This window comes from Oratosquilla oratoria, chromosome 37 (assembly GCF_046742065.1).
Source record: "Oratosquilla oratoria isolate Oo_2021 chromosome 37, ASM4674206v1, whole genome shotgun sequence".
In the NCBI taxonomy this organism is placed as follows: Eukaryota; Metazoa; Arthropoda; class Malacostraca; order Stomatopoda; family Squillidae; genus Oratosquilla; species Oratosquilla oratoria.
This window is the reverse complement of record NC_134813.1, coordinates 28,820,722-28,843,221: the sequence shown is the minus strand read 5'-3', so window position 1 is coordinate 28,843,221 and position 22,500 is coordinate 28,820,722. Positions and strand designations below refer to the sequence as shown.

The 22,500-nt window shown below is 38.8% G+C and overlaps 2 protein-coding genes across 2 annotated transcripts in view; one reads left to right on the top strand and one right to left on the bottom strand.

The window, feature by feature from the left end:
* LOC143019608 (C-type lectin domain family 4 member C-like) overlaps window positions 1-3,573 on the bottom strand; it is a 7,843-nt gene extending 4,270 nt beyond the window's left edge. The window contains exons 1-4 of the mRNA XM_076175407.1: window positions 3,424-3,573; window positions 2,411-2,519; window positions 1,773-1,917; window positions 1,415-1,591 (exon numbers count right to left, since the gene is read on the bottom strand). Coding sequence (XP_076031522.1) covers window positions 1,415-1,591; window positions 1,773-1,917; window positions 2,411-2,509 — 421 coding nt within the window. The 5' untranslated portion in view covers window positions 2,510-2,519; window positions 3,424-3,573. The remainder of the gene's footprint in view (window positions 1-1,414; window positions 1,592-1,772; window positions 1,918-2,410; window positions 2,520-3,423) is intronic.
* The window catches only part of LOC143019607 (C-type lectin domain family 4 member M-like), a 36,864-nt gene continuing 15,899 nt past the window's right edge, over window positions 1,536-22,500 (top strand). Inside the window, exon 1 of the mRNA XM_076175406.1 lies at window positions 1,536-1,637. The gene's annotated coding sequence lies outside the window, so the exon portion shown is untranslated. The remainder of the gene's footprint in view (window positions 1,638-22,500) is intronic.

Here is a 22,500-nt window from a genome sequence, read left to right as displayed (position 1 = left end):
GGTTGGCGAAGTTGTTTCTAGCCACTTCCAAATTAGATTTATTTCTTGACAGTTTAAGACTATTATTTATTATCGGATTCTCATTCAGTGTAAAAATTTTGTCACTTTTCATGTTGTCAATCCCCTTTAGGATCTTAAAGACCTGTATCAAGTCACTTCTGAGTCTACTTTTTTTTTTCTTACTTTTTTTTTTAAACAGATTCATATGTTTCATTCGATTTTCGTATAGTTTATCTTTTATATTTGGAATCAGTTTTGTGGCTCGCCGTTGTACGGAAACAGCATATTCCAAATGTGGACGAACTAACGATTTATATAGCTTGCTAATGAGATATGGACTTTTGAAGTCAAAAGATCGCGCAATCAGTCCTAGAATCTTATTTGCTTCCTCAGAGGCTGAAATACACCGTTTAGATGATTTAAGATCATTACTGATAATTATGCCGACATCCTTTTCACTATTCACTTTTGTTAACGAATTCCCAAATAACTTGTAATCGTACTTACTGTTATTTTTACCCATGTGCATAACCTTGCATTTACTTGTGTTAAATTTCATTAGCCACTTATCAGACCATTGCTGTCATTTATCTAAATCTTCTTAGATATCAGATTTAAGTGATCATTTATATATACTATGAATAGAAGTGGCCCAGGAACGGAACCCTGAGGAACTCCATTCGTAACATTTATCCATCCAGTAGTTTTGTCGTTTAAAACAATTCTCTGTTTTCGATCTTTCAACCAATTTCTTGTCCAACTTAATAGGCTACCACTTACTCCGTGTGAAGCTAATTTAGTAAGTAAACTTTCGTGGGGTACGGTATCAAAACCTTTTGCAAAGTCAAGATATATTAAATCTATATTGTTGCTTTTGTCATAATTCGAGATGACTGTGTTGTAGAATCCGAGTAAGTTAGTCACGCAAGAACGCTTCCTTCTGAGTCCATGCTATCATTTATCAAACAATTACTTTCTAAATGATGTTCGATAGCATCTCTGATGATAGTTTGCATCATTTTTCCTACGATTGAAGTCAAGCTTATAGGCCTATAATTATTTGGTTTCTTTTTGTCCCTTTTTTTAATATGGGAGTAAGTTTAGTTAGCTTCCATTCTCTTGGGACATCTCCGGATATGATGGATTTCTTGAAAGTAATTTCTAATGGAACAACAATCTCATTTTTCATTTCCTAGATTTTTGGATACCAACCGCCAGGCCCGTTTGGTACTTTAAACGTTGTAGCTTTAATCATAATTCTATGAGGCTTGATAATGCAACTAATAATCATATTCTTACTGATAAATTTCGCTGGTGGTTCAAATATACACTCAACCCCGGAATGTTTGAAATAGACCATTTAGTGGAGTGTGTGCAGCCACTTCTGGAATAATAAGGTGAGCAAGACACCTGCCTGTGGCGTGCAGATGTTGGACAAGATGCCAGTGGAAGTTGGGTGAATCGACGGTGACGAGGTCGGCCCCCATTGCCTGACAGTGGTGCCGCATTTCTACCCAGTACCCTTTGATGCCCGTGTCCGCCAACACACATCGCCCATAAACAAACGTGAAAGGCGATGGACAAGTCCGGTCTGTTGGTGATGGAACATCATTAAAAAAGGAAGAAAATATCTACGGGTATGTACATCCATCCTCTCGGGATAGCACCCACATCCAAAAATGTCAAGTCACAAAAAATGTTAAGGTTAAATGGCTGCTAAACCGTTGAAATAGATTAACGTGTGTGTGCGCACTACACACACACATGCTTACTTGCTTCATCTATCACTACTCCACTGTTGCCTCGGTGGATTCCATCTTTGTTGGCATGACGCACCTCTTCACTAAGTATTGCCAGTCTTTTCTCTATATCCACCAAACTACTAACTATGTGGTCTAGAGAGCTCTTCACCAATACCTGAAAGTGGGGGTCTAGTTTCAAGGTCACAAATATTGTATATAGTGGAGACATACAATAGAGGACCACAATGGAAATAAGCTTACATGCCTTTTTGTGTTATCTTCGGCATATATATATATATATATATATATATATATATATATATGTCTGTGTGTGTGTGTGTGTGTGTATGTGTGTGTGTGTGTGTGTGTGTGTGTGTGTGTGTGTGTGTGTGTGTGTGTGTGTGTGTGTGTGTGTGTGTGTGTGTGTGTGTGTGTGTGTGTGTGTGTGTGTGTGTGTGTGTGTGTGTGTGTGTGTGTGTGTGTGTGTGTGTGTGTGTGTGTGTGTGTGTGTGTGTGTGTGTGTGTGTGTGTGTGTGTGTGTGCGCACGCGCTCGTGTGTGTGTGTTTGTGTTTGTGTGTGTGCAAACAAATATAGACATGAAAAATTACCTCTAGATTGAAAAGTAGCTTTCTCTGATGACCAACACGTGCTTAGATCGTCCACAAACCTGTTGTAAAGCAGCGGCGACCGCATCCTGGCACTGTTGTTCACCATACGCCCAACTCGTCATAATAGACGTTAGTAGGAGCAGAGCAGGGAAATCCATCGTGTTAAACCTGTCAAGTTTAGGAAATAGGAATTAATTCTCTCCGCACAGTAAGACAAGTCTTGTTCTGTGAGTCACAAGAAGGCAGAAACATTAAAAAATATATATATATGTGTATATATATATATATATATATATATATATATATATATACATATATGTATATATATATATATATATATATATATATATACCATTGTACCCTGCACTGAAATGAAATGCTCATCTGGAGGAGAGGAATTTCCTCTCTGACAAATAAAAATCTGTCCTGACAAGTTATATTCATCACATATTTTGAGCCTCTGTAATAGGTACAATATAATGCAAAAGAAAAATGTACAGACAGGTGGAACTTCTGAAAATGAGAATCTAAAATATACTGAAGAAGGCTCAGGAGAAATTGGAAAAAGTGAGGTATCAAGGAAAAATACTGAAAGGTTGAGCTCCCCGAAAAAAGGCAGATAAGAGCAATTACTAAGAATGGACCATGTCAAGTTGAGCACCGAAGAAGCTCATAGTAAGGCATAGTAGAGCAAACATTTTGCTCGCATTACTAAAGTACGAAGGAGATCAGAAAAGAACAAAGGTTGTGAAACCTCACCGTAAGACAAAATCTCCGTGGCTGAAAATGACATTTGGTACATTTATCGCAAACTGTTTTCCAAAGCAGGAAATCTAGCTAGCACACACAGTTGAGGGACCGAATTAGTAAAGTAGTTCATTAGTGTATATGTGATTTCTCTACAAGAGCGAAAGTTGTATTTGTATTGACTGAATCCATGAAGATGAAAGAGAGAATGCTTTGTAGCTAGACAGTGTGGCATCTGTAGTCTTATCGCAAGGTGTCAATTTGATTCATATTCTAACACGGTTCAAGTCAGCCCTGCCGATGTGACTTTGTTTGAACGATTCACCTGAAGGTTGTGATGTCAGATCGCAGCTTTCTAAGTCCTTTGAAAATGACGCGAAAACTCCTCTCTTGCCTCTCCTCCTCCTTCTCCTGTTGTATATATAGTCGAGGGTCACTTGACCTTTGTTCCCTCTGATAGATAACACGATGGGGCCGAAGAGGACGGAGATAGACACGCTTGAAGGTCAGACTAGGCATAGTGACACGCGATTGTGTAAAAACTCTGTCTTGCGATGAGATTAACTGCCACTGGAGATAACCGTTCACTATCTGTGGCGTCGATAGCGCTGGACTCCATCAACACGTGTACTATGTCATACCTGCATCATGTTAGTGCCGGGATATTGGAATTGCTTTATTGTTGCAGTTTAGCTTTGCAAATGCTTATTGGCTCGGTGAGGGGCAATTGTCGTCTGTGGTGTTGCATTACAATTATGGACTGGGACTCGTGCAAAGGTTAACATCAGAACACATTTTTCTACACACAAGATATTGAAGTTCAGATAGGTTTCCAATTTCTTTTTGCATACAAAGGATTACAAAGGCGGAGCATGCCGACAGGAGACCTTTTGGTCCATATCTAGGTTGGATGCGAAAAAATCATAATAATGTAAATAACGAATAAAATACATAGATAAATGCATAGGTATAGTTAAATGATAAACAAACAGAGAAATATAAAATTATGATAAATTGACATATAACTAATATTAGATGAGAATCAAACAGATAAATGATAACAAAACAAAAACAAATAATATGAAATAAATGATAGTCATTACAGCATCTTGCTTAGGTGTTTATCTAAATGATTCTTAAAGCTCCGAACTGAACTGCATTGCACTGCCTCTGCAGGAAATTTATTCCATTCATTAACTACACGGTTGGCAAAGTTGTTTCTACCCACTTCCAAATTGAATCTATTTCCGGACAGTTTGAGACCATTGTTTCTTGTCTGATTCTCATTCAGTGTGAAAATTTTGTCACTTTTGATGTTGTCAATTCCCTTTAGAATCTTAAAGACCTGTATCAAGTCACCTCTGAGTCTACACTTTTTTAGGGAAAACAGATTCATATGTTTTAGTCGATTTTCGTATGATTCATTTTTGATATTTGGAATCAGTTTTATGGCTCGCCGTTGAACTTTTTCCAGTCTGTCAATGTCTTTAATGTGTTGTTTCCCTAACTTTTCTGTAATAAATTTTATTTCCAAAGAATTTCCTCATTCCTGTAAAAATTGCTTTCTCGAGTGTGAATCTGCCTTTTCTATATAACTGATTACTTGGTCTTGTATTTTCTCTATCAATCTAAATTTGATTAATTCATGACCACTTTTTCTATGGGGACAAGATGTTTCAGATATTCATTTCTCTAAGTTCTTTGAAAAGTAGAAAACCCAAATTTCCACTCTGTAGTTTCATGTAAATCTCCTTTGCCCAATTAGGTCATTACAACGTCCATTGGTATACAAACATCGAATCTATGAACCTTCATTTTCACTTCCTCCCCACTCGTCCCAATTTATATCATTATAATTTGAGTCACCCACCTTGAGATATTTTCATGCAATCAGTCGTGTCAGACAATTCTTTATAATAAACCTCATCCCATGCCTTTGCCTTACGAAAAATATACTATTGTGGTCTCTTATTTTTTCCCACTGGTTAATAGTGTCATGTTTATCACCTCAGCCCTACTTTCTCCTCATATCACATTATCCATATTCATATCGCTCTTCACTGCCACTATAATATTGGTGTCCCGTCTTCATATCTCATTTTGTCTAAACTATTTTTAAATTCATGTATTGTTTTTGCACACACCACTTTGTCATCTAACTTGTTCCAACTGTCTATTACTCAGTGAGGAAAGCTGTTCTTTTTCAGGTCTCTTCTATAGCTGTCTTTCTTGATTTTCTTTCCGTGTCCTCTTGTATTTCTATCATCCCATTTTATCAGATCCTCTCCATCAATAATTTCTATGCCTTTCATGATTCTGTAAATAGCTATCAAATCTCCTCTCTCTCTTCTTTGCTCTAGTGTCTGTAGTTCAAGTTTTGCTAGTCTCTCTTCATATGATAGTTTTGAGAGTGTTGGTGCCAATTTTGTAATTGCTCTTTGTATTCTTTCAAGTTTTTTATACATTTTTTTGTACTTGGTGACCACATCGTTGCAGCATATTCCAATCTTGGTCTTATCAGAGTGATTAGAATTTTCTTCACCATTTCTTCATCCAGGTATGTAAATGCCACTTTGATTGTTCTTATTAAATTATAAGTTTCTCCAAAAATCTTATTTATATGTTTCTCAGGTGACATATTATTCATAACAATGACTCCCAGGTCCTTCTCATTTTCTACTTTTTTTATTCCTTCTTCTCCCAATTTATATGATCCTGTTATTCTGTTTTTGCTTTTTCCAAATTCCATTATACTACACTTTTTAGTGTTGAACTCCATGTCCCACTTCCTACTCCATTCCCATACTTTATTTAGATCACTCTGTAGTGACTCACAATCTTCTTCCGTGTTCACTTTTTTTAATAGTTTTGCATCATCTGCAAAGAAGCTCATATAACTTCCAATTTTTTCATCCATATCATTGATATATATATGGCAAACATTATTGGGGCTAGAACTGTTCCTTGTGGAACACCGCTTATTACTTCATCCCATTTCAAGTGTTTGTCTCTCATCAATACTCTCATTTTTCTTCCTTGCAAAAAGTCTTCCATCCATTTAAGCAGTTTGCCCTGTATTTCTCCAGTTTCTAATTTCTTAAGCAGCTTTTTTTAGGTCTAGAAATACACAATCAGCCCATCCATCTCTTTCTTGTATTATATCTATGAGTCTCGAATAGAAACATATTAAATTGGTGACGCATGATCGTCCTTGTCTGAATCCAAATTGCCTTGGATTTAGCACGTTGTTGTTGTTTTTTTCTAATATTTTACCCATCTACTTTTAATAATTCTTTCAAAAAATTTTGCTATTGTACTTGTTAGAGAGACTGGTCTATTGTTAGTAGGGTCTTCTTTATTTCCCCCTTTATATATAGGTACTATATTTGTTTTTGTTTTTTTCAATCTTCTGGAACTTTTCCTTCTTTCAAGGAACTGTTTATCATGCTATATATTTTGTCTGCCAGTTCATTCCTGCATTCTTTCAAAATCCAGTTTGCTATTTCATCTGGTCCATGCAATTTTCTGACATCAAGATTACTCAAGTGTTTCATTATTTCATTCTTTGTTACTTCTATTTCTTTCATAGGGGGGGCTTTCTCTTTCCATTCGATCTCTTCAGGTTGTATGTTCTCCCTTGTAAACACTGATTTAAAATGCTTGTTCATAATTTCACCATTTCTATTTCCTCTGTGTATTCAACTCCTCCTTGTCTTAATTTCTCCAAATCTTGTTTGTTTTTCAGTTTGTTGTTTACAAATCTGTAGAATAGTTTTGGTTGATCTTTACATTTTTCTATGACATCTTTTTCATATTTTCTCTTTTCCTCTCTGCACGCTTGTACATATTCATTTCTATAACAAGTATATATTTTCCATTTTCAGGTCTTTTGTATTTTTTCTATTTGGTCCAAGCTTTGTCTCTTTTGTCTTTTAACTTCTTACAACTTTTGTTGTACCAGCACTTTACATATTCTTTTTCTTGTTTTTGTCTTGGGACATACTTTTCCACTCCTTTTCTTTTATAGATTTTTGTCAAAATATTCCATTTCTCTTTCACTATTGTTTCTTCTTTGTATATTTCTTCCCAGCTTTCCTTTTGAAAGAATTCTCTTATTTTATCAAAGTTTGTTTTTTCATACATCATTCTTCCTTTTCTATATTGTTCATTTCTTTTCATGTATTTTTCCTCATTTAGTTCCAGTTCAATCAATATGTGATCACTTTTACTTATTGGTGTTTTATATTCAATCTTTTTCTTTTCCACTATTCTAGGTTCAGATGTGATTATTAAGTTTAGTCTCGATGGTTCTTCTTCATTTCTATACCTAGTGTTCTCCTGTATCCACTGTGTCATTGTATGTTCAATAATCATCTCCAGTAGAACATTTTCCCATGAGCCGTCTCCACCCTTTACTGTCATCTCTTCCTAGCAGACTTCTTTGCAATTAAAGTCGCCCATCATAACTATTCTTTCTCCATCTTCCATTATCTTATTTAATGTTATCCTTGTGTCCTCTAACATACTTTTATGTTCACTCTCTTCCCACGAGGCTGTTTTTGGAGGCACATAATTTATCACAAAATTTCTGCTCTTCTTATCTCTGTCTTCCACTTCGATCATAATCATCTCTACTGTATTCTTTCCATATGTGACACACCTCACGTTTATATCCTTCTTAGTCAGGAACATAACTTCACCCCCTTGCTTTGTCTCTCTGTTTCTGATCCAATATAATCCATATAATTATATGCATCATGTCCTACACTGTTGGGTGGTATTGGACCTTTTAATTTCGTTTCTACAATTTCCATTATGTCCGGGTCTTTTTCCTTCAGATAATCATTCAGCTCATTCAATCCTGTTATTAATCCATCTATATTTGTGTAAGACACTCTTAGTTTTCTGCCACTTCCATTGTATTCTCTGTTTCCCTTTTGTTTTTCTCTAGTATGTCGTATTTCCTTTCTTTCATATTCACTACTCTTCAATAAAATTTCTCTTTTTCTGACTCTGTTCTGTTCTCGTTTTTTTTTTCCTTAGCTTCATGTCTTTTCATTTTTCCTCCTCTCTTTCCTCTTTATTCATTTCTCTTTTTATCCATACCTTTTTACATTGTTCACTTGCTGCTAGCTTCCCTGTTTTTGTTAAGATATTCTCTGCCATCGTTTGTGACATGAATTTAGTCTTAATTGGTCTGGTCTTATCTGTACTATACTTTCCGAGTCTATACATCTCTTTAATTTGTTTCTTGATTTCATGTTCATCTTCCTGTACTAATTCTAGTAAAGTGCTTCCTTTTTCTTTTTCCTCGTTGATTCTTGTGGTTCTATTTCAGTTATACTTCGCTTCCATTCCTAATATAATTATACATTTCTTTTTATCTGCTAAGTCTCTTACTATATTCTCCTTCTGTCTCATCACTTTGATAACTGAGTCTTCAGTTTGTTCTTTCATTTGCTGTTCAATTATGTCAGTAAATGCAACTTTACTGTTCTCTTGGATTTTTTCCAACCCTGTGCTTCTTTTGCTGTGGCCTCTTTGTTGTCTTTATTATTCCTCTTTAATTCTTCATTCTCCTCTTTTACTTCTTTTGACTGTGTTTTTAATTCTTCTAATTCATTAGTTAAGTTTTTGTTCGCCTTCTCTAGTTCTTCCAATTTTTCAACTCTCTGCGCAATCTTGGCTACATTACCGAATCTGTTTAGCCAATGCTCGGTCATCTTATCAAGTTTCTCCTCTAGTCTTGTCAATCGGGGGAGGTTGGTATCCTCCCACCCTCTTTAAATCCCTGGAAACTATTATCATCACCTTCCACTGTGCTACTCTTATCTATACTTCTAATCTTTACATTTTTGTTGATCCCGTCGTCCCCAAAATCATCATTCTCGGTCCACCTTTTGTTTACAAGACGCCTGGCCTCCTAGACCATGTCCCCCTCTTCCTCATTTCCTTCCATTTCCCTCAATAATCCCTTCCCTTCTCCTTCCCTATCACTCCCCCACTACACCACGAGTTCTCCCCTTCCCTATAAATACAATAAGGCACTTCCTGGACGTTGAGATCCACGTAGACTTTCCTTTTTTCTTCGGAACACTAATTCTCGCCGTCCATTCGACGAAAGAGTGTGTGTGTGTGTGTGTGTGTGTGTGTGTGTGTGTGTGTGTGTGTGTGTGTGTGTGTGTGTGTGTGTGTGTGTGTGTGTGTGTGTGTGTGTGTGTGTGTGTGTGTGTATTTACCTAGTTGTATTTTACGGGAAGGGGAGCTATGCTCGTGGGATCCCGTAAGTGTGTGTGTGTGTGTGTGTGTGTGTGTGTGTGTGTGTGTGTGTGTGTGTGTGTGTGTGTGTGTGTGTGTGTGTGTGTGTGTGTGTGTGTGTGTGTGTGTGTGTGTGTGTGTGTGTGTGCGTGCGTGCGTGCGTGTGTGTGTGTGTGTAAATTTGTACTTTCTATCCACATTGCGTAAATAAGTACTGGTGCTTGGATTTGCAAATTCGACATGGTCTCTTTTCTTTAATGATCCAGTCTTCTCTGTTTTATACATACATGCAACCTCCGAAGAAACTTCGGGGAGTTGCCAAAATAACTATTTTTATACATATACAGTAGGCTGTTGCCATATTTACATTTTGTACATAAGTGTTGCCATTTTCTGAGAAAGAAAAAAAGTATTGTCGCATCGATTGGTGACGATGTCAGGAGCCGCTTCTATTGTAGTCGGGAAACGCGAGGTCCCTTTTGTCCGAGTAGGTGTTCCAGGCGCTGGCTGGAAAGTCTAGTCCTCGGGTCACTAGGGTACATTAAATGTCCCTTGGCTTAAGACCCTGAGGACAATAGGTAATCTCTCGCGACTTGGTTTGAGACGTTGGAGCGCCGCTTACTCCCTATGCATGCGTGCGCGCGTGTGTACGCTGGACATCGAAGGAGTTGACAACAGGTGTTCGGTCAGCTACTCTCACTATCCACAGTGAGACTGATACTCATGGAAGATAAGAAATAATTTAAGGCCTTCTGCAGAACCTTGGCATGAAGATACATTCACATGATGTTGGAATAATTGTGGTATCGGGAAATACTCATGAATACAAATTAAATAGATTTAATTCTATGAACATGTGGAAGTAGATTTTATTTCCGTTCACCTTGCCAAAAATATTAATTTATGAAGTTGTCACTCGATTGCGAAAATTATAGTGGGGAAGGAGAACTGGAGGTTTTGTGGAGAGGATTGGTGATAGTCCTGTATTGCAGTGGTAGTTAGAGTTTATGAAGGAACAGTCACTATGTCGAGGCCACGAGGCACTCTTTTAATATGATCTTTGTGCAAGACGGGTTCCGTAAGATCGTGCAACCTGAGCGCTTTCACTTTGTTCTTTGACTCATGTCCAATGACACGATAAGGTCCAGAGAATTTAGGGGAGAGCTTCGAGATGGGGGTGTGGTTAAGGGTGTAAACAATGTCTCCAATTTCAAAGGTACAAGCTCTGGCTGATATGTTAATCAAACGGACCATTTCATCCTTAGCTGTCAGAGCATTACGTATTCTTTTGAAAAGATTATCAAAAGTTGCTACTTTGATCTTGTCATAATCATTGAAATTGTAAATGGGAGGTGATTCTGAAAGAAGGTCTTATGGGAGTCTTTTTTCCGAGCCAAAGAGAACAAAATGAAGTGGTTTCGATATTGACCTGTTAATGGAACTATTTATGCGAGCTTGAATCAGGGTGAAAGAAACTAACGTGTTTAGGGACTACAAAGAGGGGGAAGCTCCATTTGCTGATGGATAGTTCAGTGATATCTTGCGCAATCATGTCTTGGATAAGGTTATCTACAATCATGCGTTTGCTGTGTGGTAATCTGTATGCGGAAATGCAACGTGGTTTAAAGTTCTCATGAAGGGGTATATGATGCTGAATTAGATTAGTGTCTCCAAGAGTACCTGGAGTAGCAATGGTATGTCTGAACTTGTTGCAAAATGCAAGCAAGTTTACTTATGCACCAGAAAAGTCTATGGGGTTGAAATGTGATGTATCATTGGGTTCCTGTGCTCTGGTACAAACTTGAGATGTGTGGAATTGGTCATCCATGACTTTGATGCGTGAAGGATATACTTCGAAATCGCAATTGTTTGTACCAGCAGATGGAGGGGTGCGTTAGTCTCATTGGCAATTAAAATGCAAGTACGACCTTTTTTTGACATAGAGCTGATGACTAAAAAAACGAGAAAATGCCATTGACAAGGCAAGTTTTTGGCATACAGAGTACATTGTTGTCTTGTGCTTGGAAAACTCGTATGTGTATCTTTGTATACTCACGAAGGAACATTATCTTTGGGCTGATAAGCACTGCGTGAATGTGTTTAAAGGTAGATAACACTTCCGAGACTGGGGTGAATGTGTTGTTGAGGGGCAAGATGGTGTCCTCAGGTGGAGAACCACTAAGCGCGGTCGCCCGGAGAAGAAAAAATCACAGTAAAATTCAGTCGTCAGATCCTTCCAAGCATAGGTCCACCAGCTGCAGTATTTGGATTAAAACATATTCATACTTACGGTTTCTAAGACTATCTACATGTTGTATTGCAAGCATCACTAGTTCAGGAATCATACTGGGAAAAATAGAACACAAGTTTCAGAAACATTTGGTTTATTCCATGACATTTAAAACCCTGCCCTGAGTCCTTCTTCAGAAAATATGAATATGGATTGTCTAGATGAGCTCATCCGCTTTAGCGAGATTTTTTTTTTTTTTTTTTTTTTTTGTAGGAGATGAATAAAGTTCTGTAGGAAAATAGATTATATCTATTCATAAAAAAAAGGGGGGGGGCAATTGCCAGTGAACGCGTTTTAAGGATTCTTTATCTATCGCCGCTCAGGAGGCAGATGAAAGGGGATCGGAACTCGCGTCAATGATACATACATACATATACCATAGGCTTTTCCACCTTTACATGGGAGGTAGCCAAAAAAAACAAAGGCATAAAATCCATTCCCTCCCATTCCATCCCTAATACACTCCACTCCCCTCCACCCTCTTCCCTCCCTCTTATCTTGGCACCTCCTGGATGACGGGTCATCCCTGCATCTTGTCCACTGCTCTGTCGCAAGACACAGCACATCCACAGCAAGGCAGCTTCATTAAATCGAAGACACCCCTCTCTGTTCCTCCATGTAGAAAGGGAGAAGACGGGGAGAAATCCCTTCGGGCTGATTCAATTTTTTCTTATACATACTACCTCATCCTCCATCCTCCACCCATTCTACCTCATGCATCACAACATCACCCATATACAACCATTCTCCATTCACCCCTGTCTTCTGTCCTCTCCCATCCTTCCTCAACAGGCATTCCCCTCTTCCCCCAAGGCCCCTTTTACCCCATCTATCCATCTCATCCTAGGTCGACCCCTCACATTCACTCCTCCACCTCTGCCTTCCACACCTCTTTTACTGGTCTTTCTTCACTCATTCTTTCCATGTGTCCAAACCATCCCAATACTCTTTCATCCACCCTATCTCCCAAATCCTTTACCATCCCCGTTCTCCTCCTCACCTCCTCATTTCTCACTCTATCCAGCCTAGTAACCCCTATCATACTTATCAGACACCTCATCTCAAACACATTCAAACTCCTTCTCTCTTCCTCTCTTATGTTCCATGTTTCTGCCCTATACAGTGCTGTCGGCACAATCGCTCGTTCATACAATATCCTCTTAGCATCCATTCCCAACTGTCTATTTCTCATTACATTTTTTATTCCCCCAAGACACTCGTTTCTCTCAATCTACATTCTACCTCCATCTCCACTCCTCCCTTCCCTGCCACATTCGCACCCAAGTGTCTAAAACCATCCACTTCCTCCAGTCGCTCTCCCTTAATGCTCACTTCTAGTCTGTTGCCACTTTCACCCCTTGTACATCTCATCACTTTACTTTTACCCACATTTATCTTCAACTTTATTTTTTCACACACTTTCCCAAACTCTGTCACTAACTTTCTCAATCCCCCCCTCTGATCCTGCTAAAAACGCAGTGTCGTCCGCAAACAACAGCAGGCTTACTTCCCATCTTTCTCCATTTTCTTCAACCATCTCCAATCCTTGACCCACCACCCATACATTTACCTCTGCCACTACCCCATTCATGTATAAATTGAACAGCCAGGGTGACATAACACATCCCTTGCTTCAATAATAACCAACGAAAAAGGGGTAAAGAGTCAGAGACATAGTTGTAGAGGATGGTAGAAAGACGGGAAAATAGTGAAAAGAAAGCTGAAAGAGAAGATGTAGTTTGAAAGTTAGAAACTAAGTGAATTTTAGTAAAAGCAAAATATATATGCACGCTTGCGCCTGTGGGTGTGTTGTTGTTCGTTTAAAGATGGATATATTAGTAGACAATAATAGTATTTCTTATACCCTCACTCTGACACGTGATGTAGCTCACCGCGCATAAGCTGGTCACGGCCAGGAATGGGATAGTATATATATATATATATATACATATATATATATATATATATATATATATATATATGTATGTATGTATGTATGTGTGTATATGTATATATATATACATATATATATGTTTTTAACAGAGAGGTTTGGCGCAACGTACGATGCCATGATATGGACGGTAACAAAAGGAGGTAGCGCTATGGTGAATGTGTCAATGAATCCAATGTTACAGAGGCCACCGTACTGGCCCTAGCCTGAGCACGCATAAATTTTTCAGTGTCCATAGAGGAAGAGAGTACGTTAGCCAACCTGAAGCACCAGAGAAAATTATCACCTACCAGCTTTGCATGAAACATTTTAAGAAAAATTGCCCTGAAGGTGGCGTAATCCTAACTTCGTCTTAGAATACGAGGAACGATGGAAAACGTAAGTATTGAAAGGAATAACTATAAAATACATATACAGTAATATATATACAACATACCGGACGCATAATGCTGATGTCATCTCAGAGGCTAGTGAGTTTGGAGCAAGTTGAGATCGGATAAAAGAATTTTTTCAGACCCTGTAATGACACATTGTTGAATAAATGCAGATGGTGAATGATTAGGATCCTTCCCCGAGAATTTGACACCGAAGGGGAGGGACCTGGTGCATTAGAGTAATAGTGGGAAAAGCCATAGCCGAAGTTGCCACTGCTCCACCATTTAAAAAAAAAAATTGTCACTAGACATATTGAGATGATCACTGACAGCTATAGGGGCAGGTACGGTTCGACCGCTTCTGAGCAACATGAATATAAAATTAAAATAAAAAACATTACATACAGTCCCTGGCTCAAACACACACATTTGCATCTTGAAGGAATATCTTTGGAAGGTAGGGTAGAATATCACTAAATGCAGTATGGCTCTCATCCACACAGGAATTAGCTGTCGATCAACAGCTACGCACGTGATCCTGGCTCACACATATCTACATGAAATCATGAGAAATTAAAAAAAAAACTCACTATCTTTTAAGTGAAATTAGCCTCGCCTTAGAATACGAAGAATGATGGAAGACGCAAGTATTGAAAAAGGTAACGAACTGAATTGATGTAGAGGGACTCTTTCAGACTCCTCTGTAACCGATGTATGTCTTGTAGGATAATGTCACAGGACTCTGTGGGTGCTTGTAGGAAATCTGTATGTCCTGTGTGTGTGTGCGCGCGCGTGTGTTTACACACGCACACACACACACACACACACACACACACACACACACACACACACACACACACACACACACACACACACACACACACATGCGTCTATGGCGCAACACAATAGAATCCATCGTATCAACAGAGACATCACCACCTTCAAGAACCAATGCACCTCTTTACTACAGGCAACTCATTTTGACACGGTACTAGAAAAGATCACCAACCTCAGCCGGGCCAATTTTTCAATCAAGCGGAGTTCCCTCGAATCCAAGTTCCATCGGTTGCTAGACAATAGACCACCTGCTCCTGTAAGGTGGGTGACTAATTTCTCCAGTAGACAACTTTCGGATGCAGAGAACAACGTACTGGCCAGGGGCCTTAACTTTAATGTTCAAGGCAAAGTCAACCACGCGGAATTCCCAGCCGCTGCAGAGTTAGGAGTTAACTTGATGGAAGGTACTTCTGAGGAAAAACAGGCAGTCAGAACTAAAATCATAGGAGCATTGAAATCCTAACAGTCCAGTTGTTCCCTGACCACTGAATAAAATAAAGCTTTAGCTGAACTACGCAGAGATCGCTCAATTGTTTTTTGATTAGCAACAAAGGGAGGTCGACCGTCGTTGTGGACAAGGAAGACCATGAACGGAAGACTCTGACGTTACTTCAAGACACCCAGACTTACACCATCATACCTCAAGATCCCACCAAGAAGTTATAGGCCAAAGTCGAACGAGGGCTGAAAGAACTCAGAGAAAAACGGGTTATAAATGACGACGAGTGGAAGAAAATGAGGCTAGGAGGTTCTACAATTCCTAAGTTCTATGGGTTACCAAAAGTCCATAGAGAAAATATTCCCCTTCGACCCATAGAGATTCACCAACTTACCATCTTGCTTCGTATTTGGCTAAACTTCTCAGACCTCTAGTGACCAACTCACTACACATGCTTCAGAATTCAACTGACTTCAACTGACCTAAGGAGAGATGTCTTGGTTTCCTTCGATGCTCAATCCATGTTTAAGTCCATCCCACAAGAATTGGCAAAAAGATCGCTAAAGTCGGCCATGGAAGAGAACCAGGGATTCTTAGATAATCAGAAACTTTCCTTGTCAGAACTCATGGGACTTATCTCCCTGTGCCTTGACTCTACATACTTCCGGTTCAGGGATCACACCTATCACCAACGTAAGGGCACACCTATGGGATCGCCTATTTCAGTTGTGGTGACTGAAGTAGTGATGCAATGACTAGAAACTCAATTTCTAAGTGCTGCACCTTCTTCGCTTAAATTGTGGACTAGATACGTCGATGATGTATTCACCATTTTGGATAGCAAGGACGTATAACCTTTCTTCAGTCAGTTCAGTCAACAGTATCGAACCGGCCATTCAATTTTCAATGGAACTGGGAAAAAAATTCCAATTGCCGTTCCTGGACGTCCGCGTCAAGCGCGAAGGCGACACCCTTAGCACAAATGTCTATAGAAAGCCCACACACACAGATAGACTGTTGGACTTTGATAGCAACCATCCAGATTGCTACGAGAGTAGTGTGATCAGGACTTTATGGAACAGAGCAGATCAAGTCTGTTCTTCTGTGGAATCCAAGAAGGCTGAAAGAAAACACATTTCACATGTCTTCCGGAACAACGGCTATCCCAGCAGAACTGCACGGAAATGGACAAAGGTACGACCCACCGACACCCCAGAACAAAGACCACACATCACACCCAGAGTCACTCTCCCCTATATCAAAGGAGCATTTGAGGTCACTGCAAGAGTCTTACGAGACAACGGAGTACAAGTGGCACACAAACCCCTCAATACCTTGCACTGAAATCTCACCAAAGTCAAAGACACCGAAGAACATACACAACTGGCCGGTGTACTTTACCGCATAGGCTGCATGGAGTGTGACACGGAATACGTAGGGGAAACACAAAAGAAATTAGCCACAAGAGTTCAAGAACACCAACGTGCAGTTAGGCGACAAGATCCGAAATCGGCCATGTACAAACACACTACAGAACACCAACACAGGATTGATTGGGATGGAGTGACAACTCTACACAAAGAAAATAACAAAAAGAAAAGACTATTCTTGGAAGCATGGGAAACTAAGAGCAACTGCATAAACAGATGCATTGATCTCAATCCTATTTATCTAGGAACGAGGAGTAACGCAGTCTATTTTTTTTTTTTTTTCCACTTTTAGTCTGCTTCTTTACGACCTGACATTTGTTCACCAGGAGGCTTTGATCCGACCTCCTTTCTCGGAAAGGTGAAGTGTGAGTGATTCTTTGTGTGTGTGTGTGTGTGTGTGTGTGTGTGTGTGTGTGTGTGTGTGTGTGTGTGTGTGTGTGTGTGTGTGTGTGTGTGTGTGTGTGTGTGTGTGTGTGTGTGTGTGTGTGTGTGTGTGTGTGTGTGTGTGTGTGTGTGTGTGTGTGTGTGTGTGTATTCACCTCGGATCTGCTGCAGCCTCTTTTCGAGAGAGCCAGACACCACCCTACGGCAGTGAGCTCAGAGCTCATTATTAGCAGATCTCTGGGTAGGTCTGAGACCACTCACACGCCACACACCGGGAATGCAAGGTCACAACTCCTTGACTAACGTCCCGTACCTACTCGCTGCTAGGTGAACAGGGGCTACACGTGAAAGGAGACAAACCCAACTTGTCTCCGCCCGGCCGGGGAATCGAACCCCGGTTCTCCGGATTGTGAGGCCTTACCAATCCGCCACCGGGCCGTGTGTGTTTGTGTGTGTGTGTGTGTGTGTGTGTGTGTGTGTGTGTGTGTGTGTGTGTGTGTGTGTGTGTGTGTGTGTGTGTGTGTGTGTGTGTGTGTGTGTGTGTGTGTATTTACCTAGTTGTATTTACCTAGTTGTATTTTACGGGAAGGGGAGCTATGCTCGTGGGGTCCCGTCTTCATATCTCATTTTATCTAAACTATTTTTAAATTCATGTATTGTTTTTGCACACACCACTTTCTCATCTAACTTGTTCCAACTGTCTATTGCTCTGTGAGGAAAGCTGTTCTTTTTAAAATCTCTTCTATAGCTGTCTTTTTTTATTTTCTTTCCGTGTCCTCTTGTATTTCTGTCATCCCATTTTATCAGATTCTCTCTATCAGTAATTTCTATGCCTTTCATGATTCTGTAAATAGCTATCAAATCTCCTCTCTCTCTTCTTTGCTCTAGTGTCTGTAGTTTAAGTTTTTGTAGTCTCTCTTCATATGATAGTTTTGAGAGTGTTGGTGCCAGTTTTGTAATTGCTCTTTGTATTCTTTCAAGTTTTTTATACATTTTTTTGTACTTGGTGACCATATCGTTGCTGCATATTCCAATCTTGGTCTTATCAGGGTGATTAGGATTTTCCTCACCATTTCTTCATCCAGGTATGTAAATGCCACTTTGATTGTTCTTATTAAATTATAAGTTTCTCCAAAAATCTTATTTATATGTTTCTCAGGTGACATATTATTCATAACAATGACTCCCAGGTCCTTCTCATTTTCTACTTTTTTTATTCCTTCTTCTCCCAAATTATATGATCCTGTTATTCTGTTTTTGCTTTTTCCAAATTCCATTATACTACACTTTTTTGTATTGAACTCCATCTCCCACTTCCTACTCCATTCTTGTACTTTATTTAGATCTCTCTGTAGTGATTCACAATCTTCTTCAGTTTTCACTCTTTTCAGTAATTTTGCATCATCTGCAAAGAAGCTCATATAGCTTTCAATTCCTTCATCCATATCATTAATATATATAGCAAACATTATTGGGGCCAGAACTGTTCCCTGCGGGACACCGCTTATTACTTCATTCCATTTTGAGTGCTGATCTCTTATCACTACTCTCATTTTTCTGTCTTGCAAAAAGTCTTCCATCCAATTTAGCAATTTACCTTGTATTCCTCCTTCATATTCTAATTTCTTAAGCAACTTCTTATGTGGTACTTTGTCAAAAGCTTTTTTTAGGTCTAGAAATGCACAATCAGCCCATCCATCTCTTTCTTGTATTATATCTATTAGCCTTGAATAGAAACATATTAAATTGGTGACGCATGATCGTCCTTGTCTGAATCCAAATTGCCTTGGATTTAGTACGTTGTTTTTTTCCAAGTATTTTACCCATCTACTTTTGATAATTCTTTCACATATTTTTGCTATTGTACTTGTTAGAGAGACTGGTCTATAGTTGGTAGGTTCTTCTTTATTTCCTCCTTTATATATAGGTACTATATTTGCTTTTTTCCAATCTTCTGGAACTTTTCCTTCTTTTAAGGAACTGCTTATTATGCTATGTATTTTGTCTGCCAGTTCATTCCTGCATTCTTTCAGAATCCAGTTTGCTATTTCATCTGGCCCATGCGATTTTCTGACATCAAAATTACCCAAGTGTGTCAATATTTCATTCTTTGTTACTTCTATTTCTTCCATAGCGGGGACTTTTTCCTTCCACTCAATCTCTTCAGGTTGTATATTTTCCCTTGTAAACACTGATTTAAAATGTTTGTTCATAATTTCTGCCATTTCCATTTCCTCAGTGTATTCAACTCCTCCTTGTCTTAATTTCTCTAAGTCTTGTTTGTTTTTCAGTTTATTGTTTACAAATCTGTAGAATAGTTTTGGTTGATCTTTACACTTTTCTATAACATCTTTTTCATATTTTCTCTTTTCCTCTCTGCACTTTTGTACATATTCATTTCTATAACCAGTATATATTTTCCATTTTTCAGGTCTTCTGTCTTTTTTCCATCTGTTCCAGGCTTTGTCTCTTTTGTCCTTTAACTCCCTACAACTTTTGTTGTACCAGCATTTTACATATTCTTTTTCTTGTTTTTGTCTTGGGACATACTTTTCCACTCCTTTTTTGTAAATTTTTGTCAAAATATTCCATTTCTCTTCCACTGTTGTTTCTTCTTTGTATATTTCTTCCCAGTTTTCTTGTTGGAAGAATTCTCTTATTTTATCAAAGTTTGTTTTTTCATACATCATTCTTCCTTTTCTATATTGTTCATTTCTTTTCATATATTTTTCTTCATTAAGTTCCAGTTCAATCAATATGTGGTCACTTTTACCTATTGGTGTTTTATATTCAATCTTGTCCACTATTCTAGGTTCAGATGTAATTATTAAGTCTAGCCTCGATGGTTCTTCTTCATTTCTATACCTAGTGTTCTCTTGTATCCATTGTGTCATTGAATGGTCAGTAATCATCTCAAGTAGAGCATTTCCCCATGAGTCATCACCACTCTTTACTGTAATTTCTTCCCAGCAGATTTCTTTGCAATTAAAGTCGCCCATCATAACTATTCTTCCTCCGTCTTCCATTATTTTAGTTAATGCTATCTTTGTGTCCTCTAGCATACTTTTATATTCACTCTCCTCCCATGAGGCTGTTTTCGGAGGCACATAATTGATCACAAATTTTCTGCTCTTCTTATCTCTGTCTTCCACTTCTATCATAATCATATCTACTGTATTCTTTCCATATATGACACCTTTCACGTTTATATCCTTCTTAGTCAGGAACATAACTCCACCCCCTTGCTTTTTCTCTCTGTTTCTAATCCAATAATTGTATGCATCATGTCCTACACTGTTGGGTGGTAGTGGGCCTTTTAATTTTGTTTCTACAATTCCCATTATGTCCGGTTCTTTTTCTTTCAAATAATCATTCAGCTCATTCAATCCTGTTATTAATCCATCTATATTTGTGTAAGACACTCTTAGTTTTCTGCCACTTCCATTGTGTTCTCTGTTTCCCTTATGTTTTTCTTTTGTATGTCGAACTTCCTTAGTTTCATGTTCACTACTCTCCAATAGAATCTCTCTTTCTCTGACTCCGTTCTGTTCTCGTTTTTTGTCTTAGCTTCCAGTCTTTTCTGCTTTTCTTCCTCTCTTTCCTCTTTATTCATTTCTCTTTTTATCCATATCTTTTTGTGTTGTTCACTTGTTGCTAGTTTCCCTGTTTTGGATAAGATATTCTCTGCCGTTGTTTGTGACTTGAATTTAATCTTAATTGGTCTGGTCTTGTCTGTGCTATACTTTCCGAGTCTAAATTTCTCTTCGATTTGTTTCATAATTTCTGGTTCATCTTCCTGAACTGATTCTAGTAATTGGCTTACTTTTTCATTTTCCTCTTTGATTCTTGTGGTTCTATCTGTGTTGTGTTTCTCTTCCATTCCTAATATAATTATACATTTCTTCTTGTCTGCTAAATCCCTTACTATATTCTCCTTTTGTCTCATCACTTTAATAACTGAGTCTTCAGTATGTTCTTTCAATTGCTGTTTGACTATGTCAGTGAATGAAATCTTATTTCCTTCTTGGGTTTGCTTCCAATTTTTACTTTCTTTAGCTATTGTTTCTCTGTTTTCTTTACTATTCTTCTTCAATTCCTCATTCTCCCCCTTTACCTCTCTTAACTGTCTTTTTAGTTCTTCTATTTCATCAGTTAAGTTTTTATTCGCCTTTTCCAGTTCTTCCAATCTTTCAACCCTTTTTAAAATGGTGTTCATATGACCTAACCTACTCTCCAAGTCCTCGATCACCTTATCAACCTTCTTCTCTAGTCTTGTCAGTCGGGGGGGGTTTGTGTCCCCCCCACTCTCTTTAAATCCCTTGAAAATATTCTCATCACTTTCTGCTATATTGCTCCTATCTATACCTCTAATCTTCACATTCCTATTAGACATGTTATCATCCAACTCGTCTTGGGGTCGTTTGTCTACCTTACGGCGGCCCGTCAGGGCCATTTCCTCCACCTCCTCATTACCTTCCATTTCCCCAGCAATCCCTCCCCCTCTCCTCTTTCCTTACTTTCCCACTACCCCACGAGCAATTTACCCCCCCCAGCAAATACAAAAAGGCACTTCTCTTTGCGTTGGTATCCACAATCTGCACTTTTCTTCAGAGCGTTCTTCAAGCCGTCCGTTCGTTGAAAGTGTGTGTGTGTGTGTGTGTGTGTGTGTGTGTGTGTGTGTGTGTGTGTGTGTGTGTGTGTGTGTGTGTGTGTGTGTGTGTGTGTGTGTGTGTGTGTGTGTGTGTGTGTGTGTGTGTGTGTGTGTGTGTGTGTGTGTGTGTGTGTGTGTGTGTGTGTAAAGTAGATTTGAGAGAATTTTTTGCCAAAAGGTAAGGGTGCTTTTTGTGTCTTCATGGATTTGGAAAATACTCATAACAGAACCAACAGAAACGCATCGTGAGAGGTACTGCAGGTATGCGGGATAGGAGGAAAGCTGCTAAGCGCAGTGAAAAGCATTTACATAAGTAATAGAGTTTGGGAATGGTGAGAGTGAATGCCATGAGGTGAAGGTGGGACTGTACCAAGGTTGTGTTATGTCACCATGGGTCTTGAATGTGTACATAGATGGGGTGGTATGGGAGGTGATTGCTAAGGTGATGGGGATTGGATTGGATTGGATATGATTCGTCAGAGTGGAGGGAAGTGGGAGATGAGCCAGTTGTTGTTTGCTGATGACATTGCATTTGTGACTGAGTCAGAGGAGTATTTAAGGTAGTTAATGACGACCTTTGAAAAGGTATGTGATATATTGAGGTTGAAATTAAATGAAGGGTTAAAGCAAGATGATGGGGGTGTACAAGAGGTGAAAGTGGCAGCAAGTTGAAAATAAGTCTTAGAGGAGTGAGGTTACAGGAAATGTATATTCTTGAGCATTTGGGGTCACATGTAGTAGAGAATGGAGGAGTTGTGATGGAAGTAAATTGTAAAATAATGGAAGTA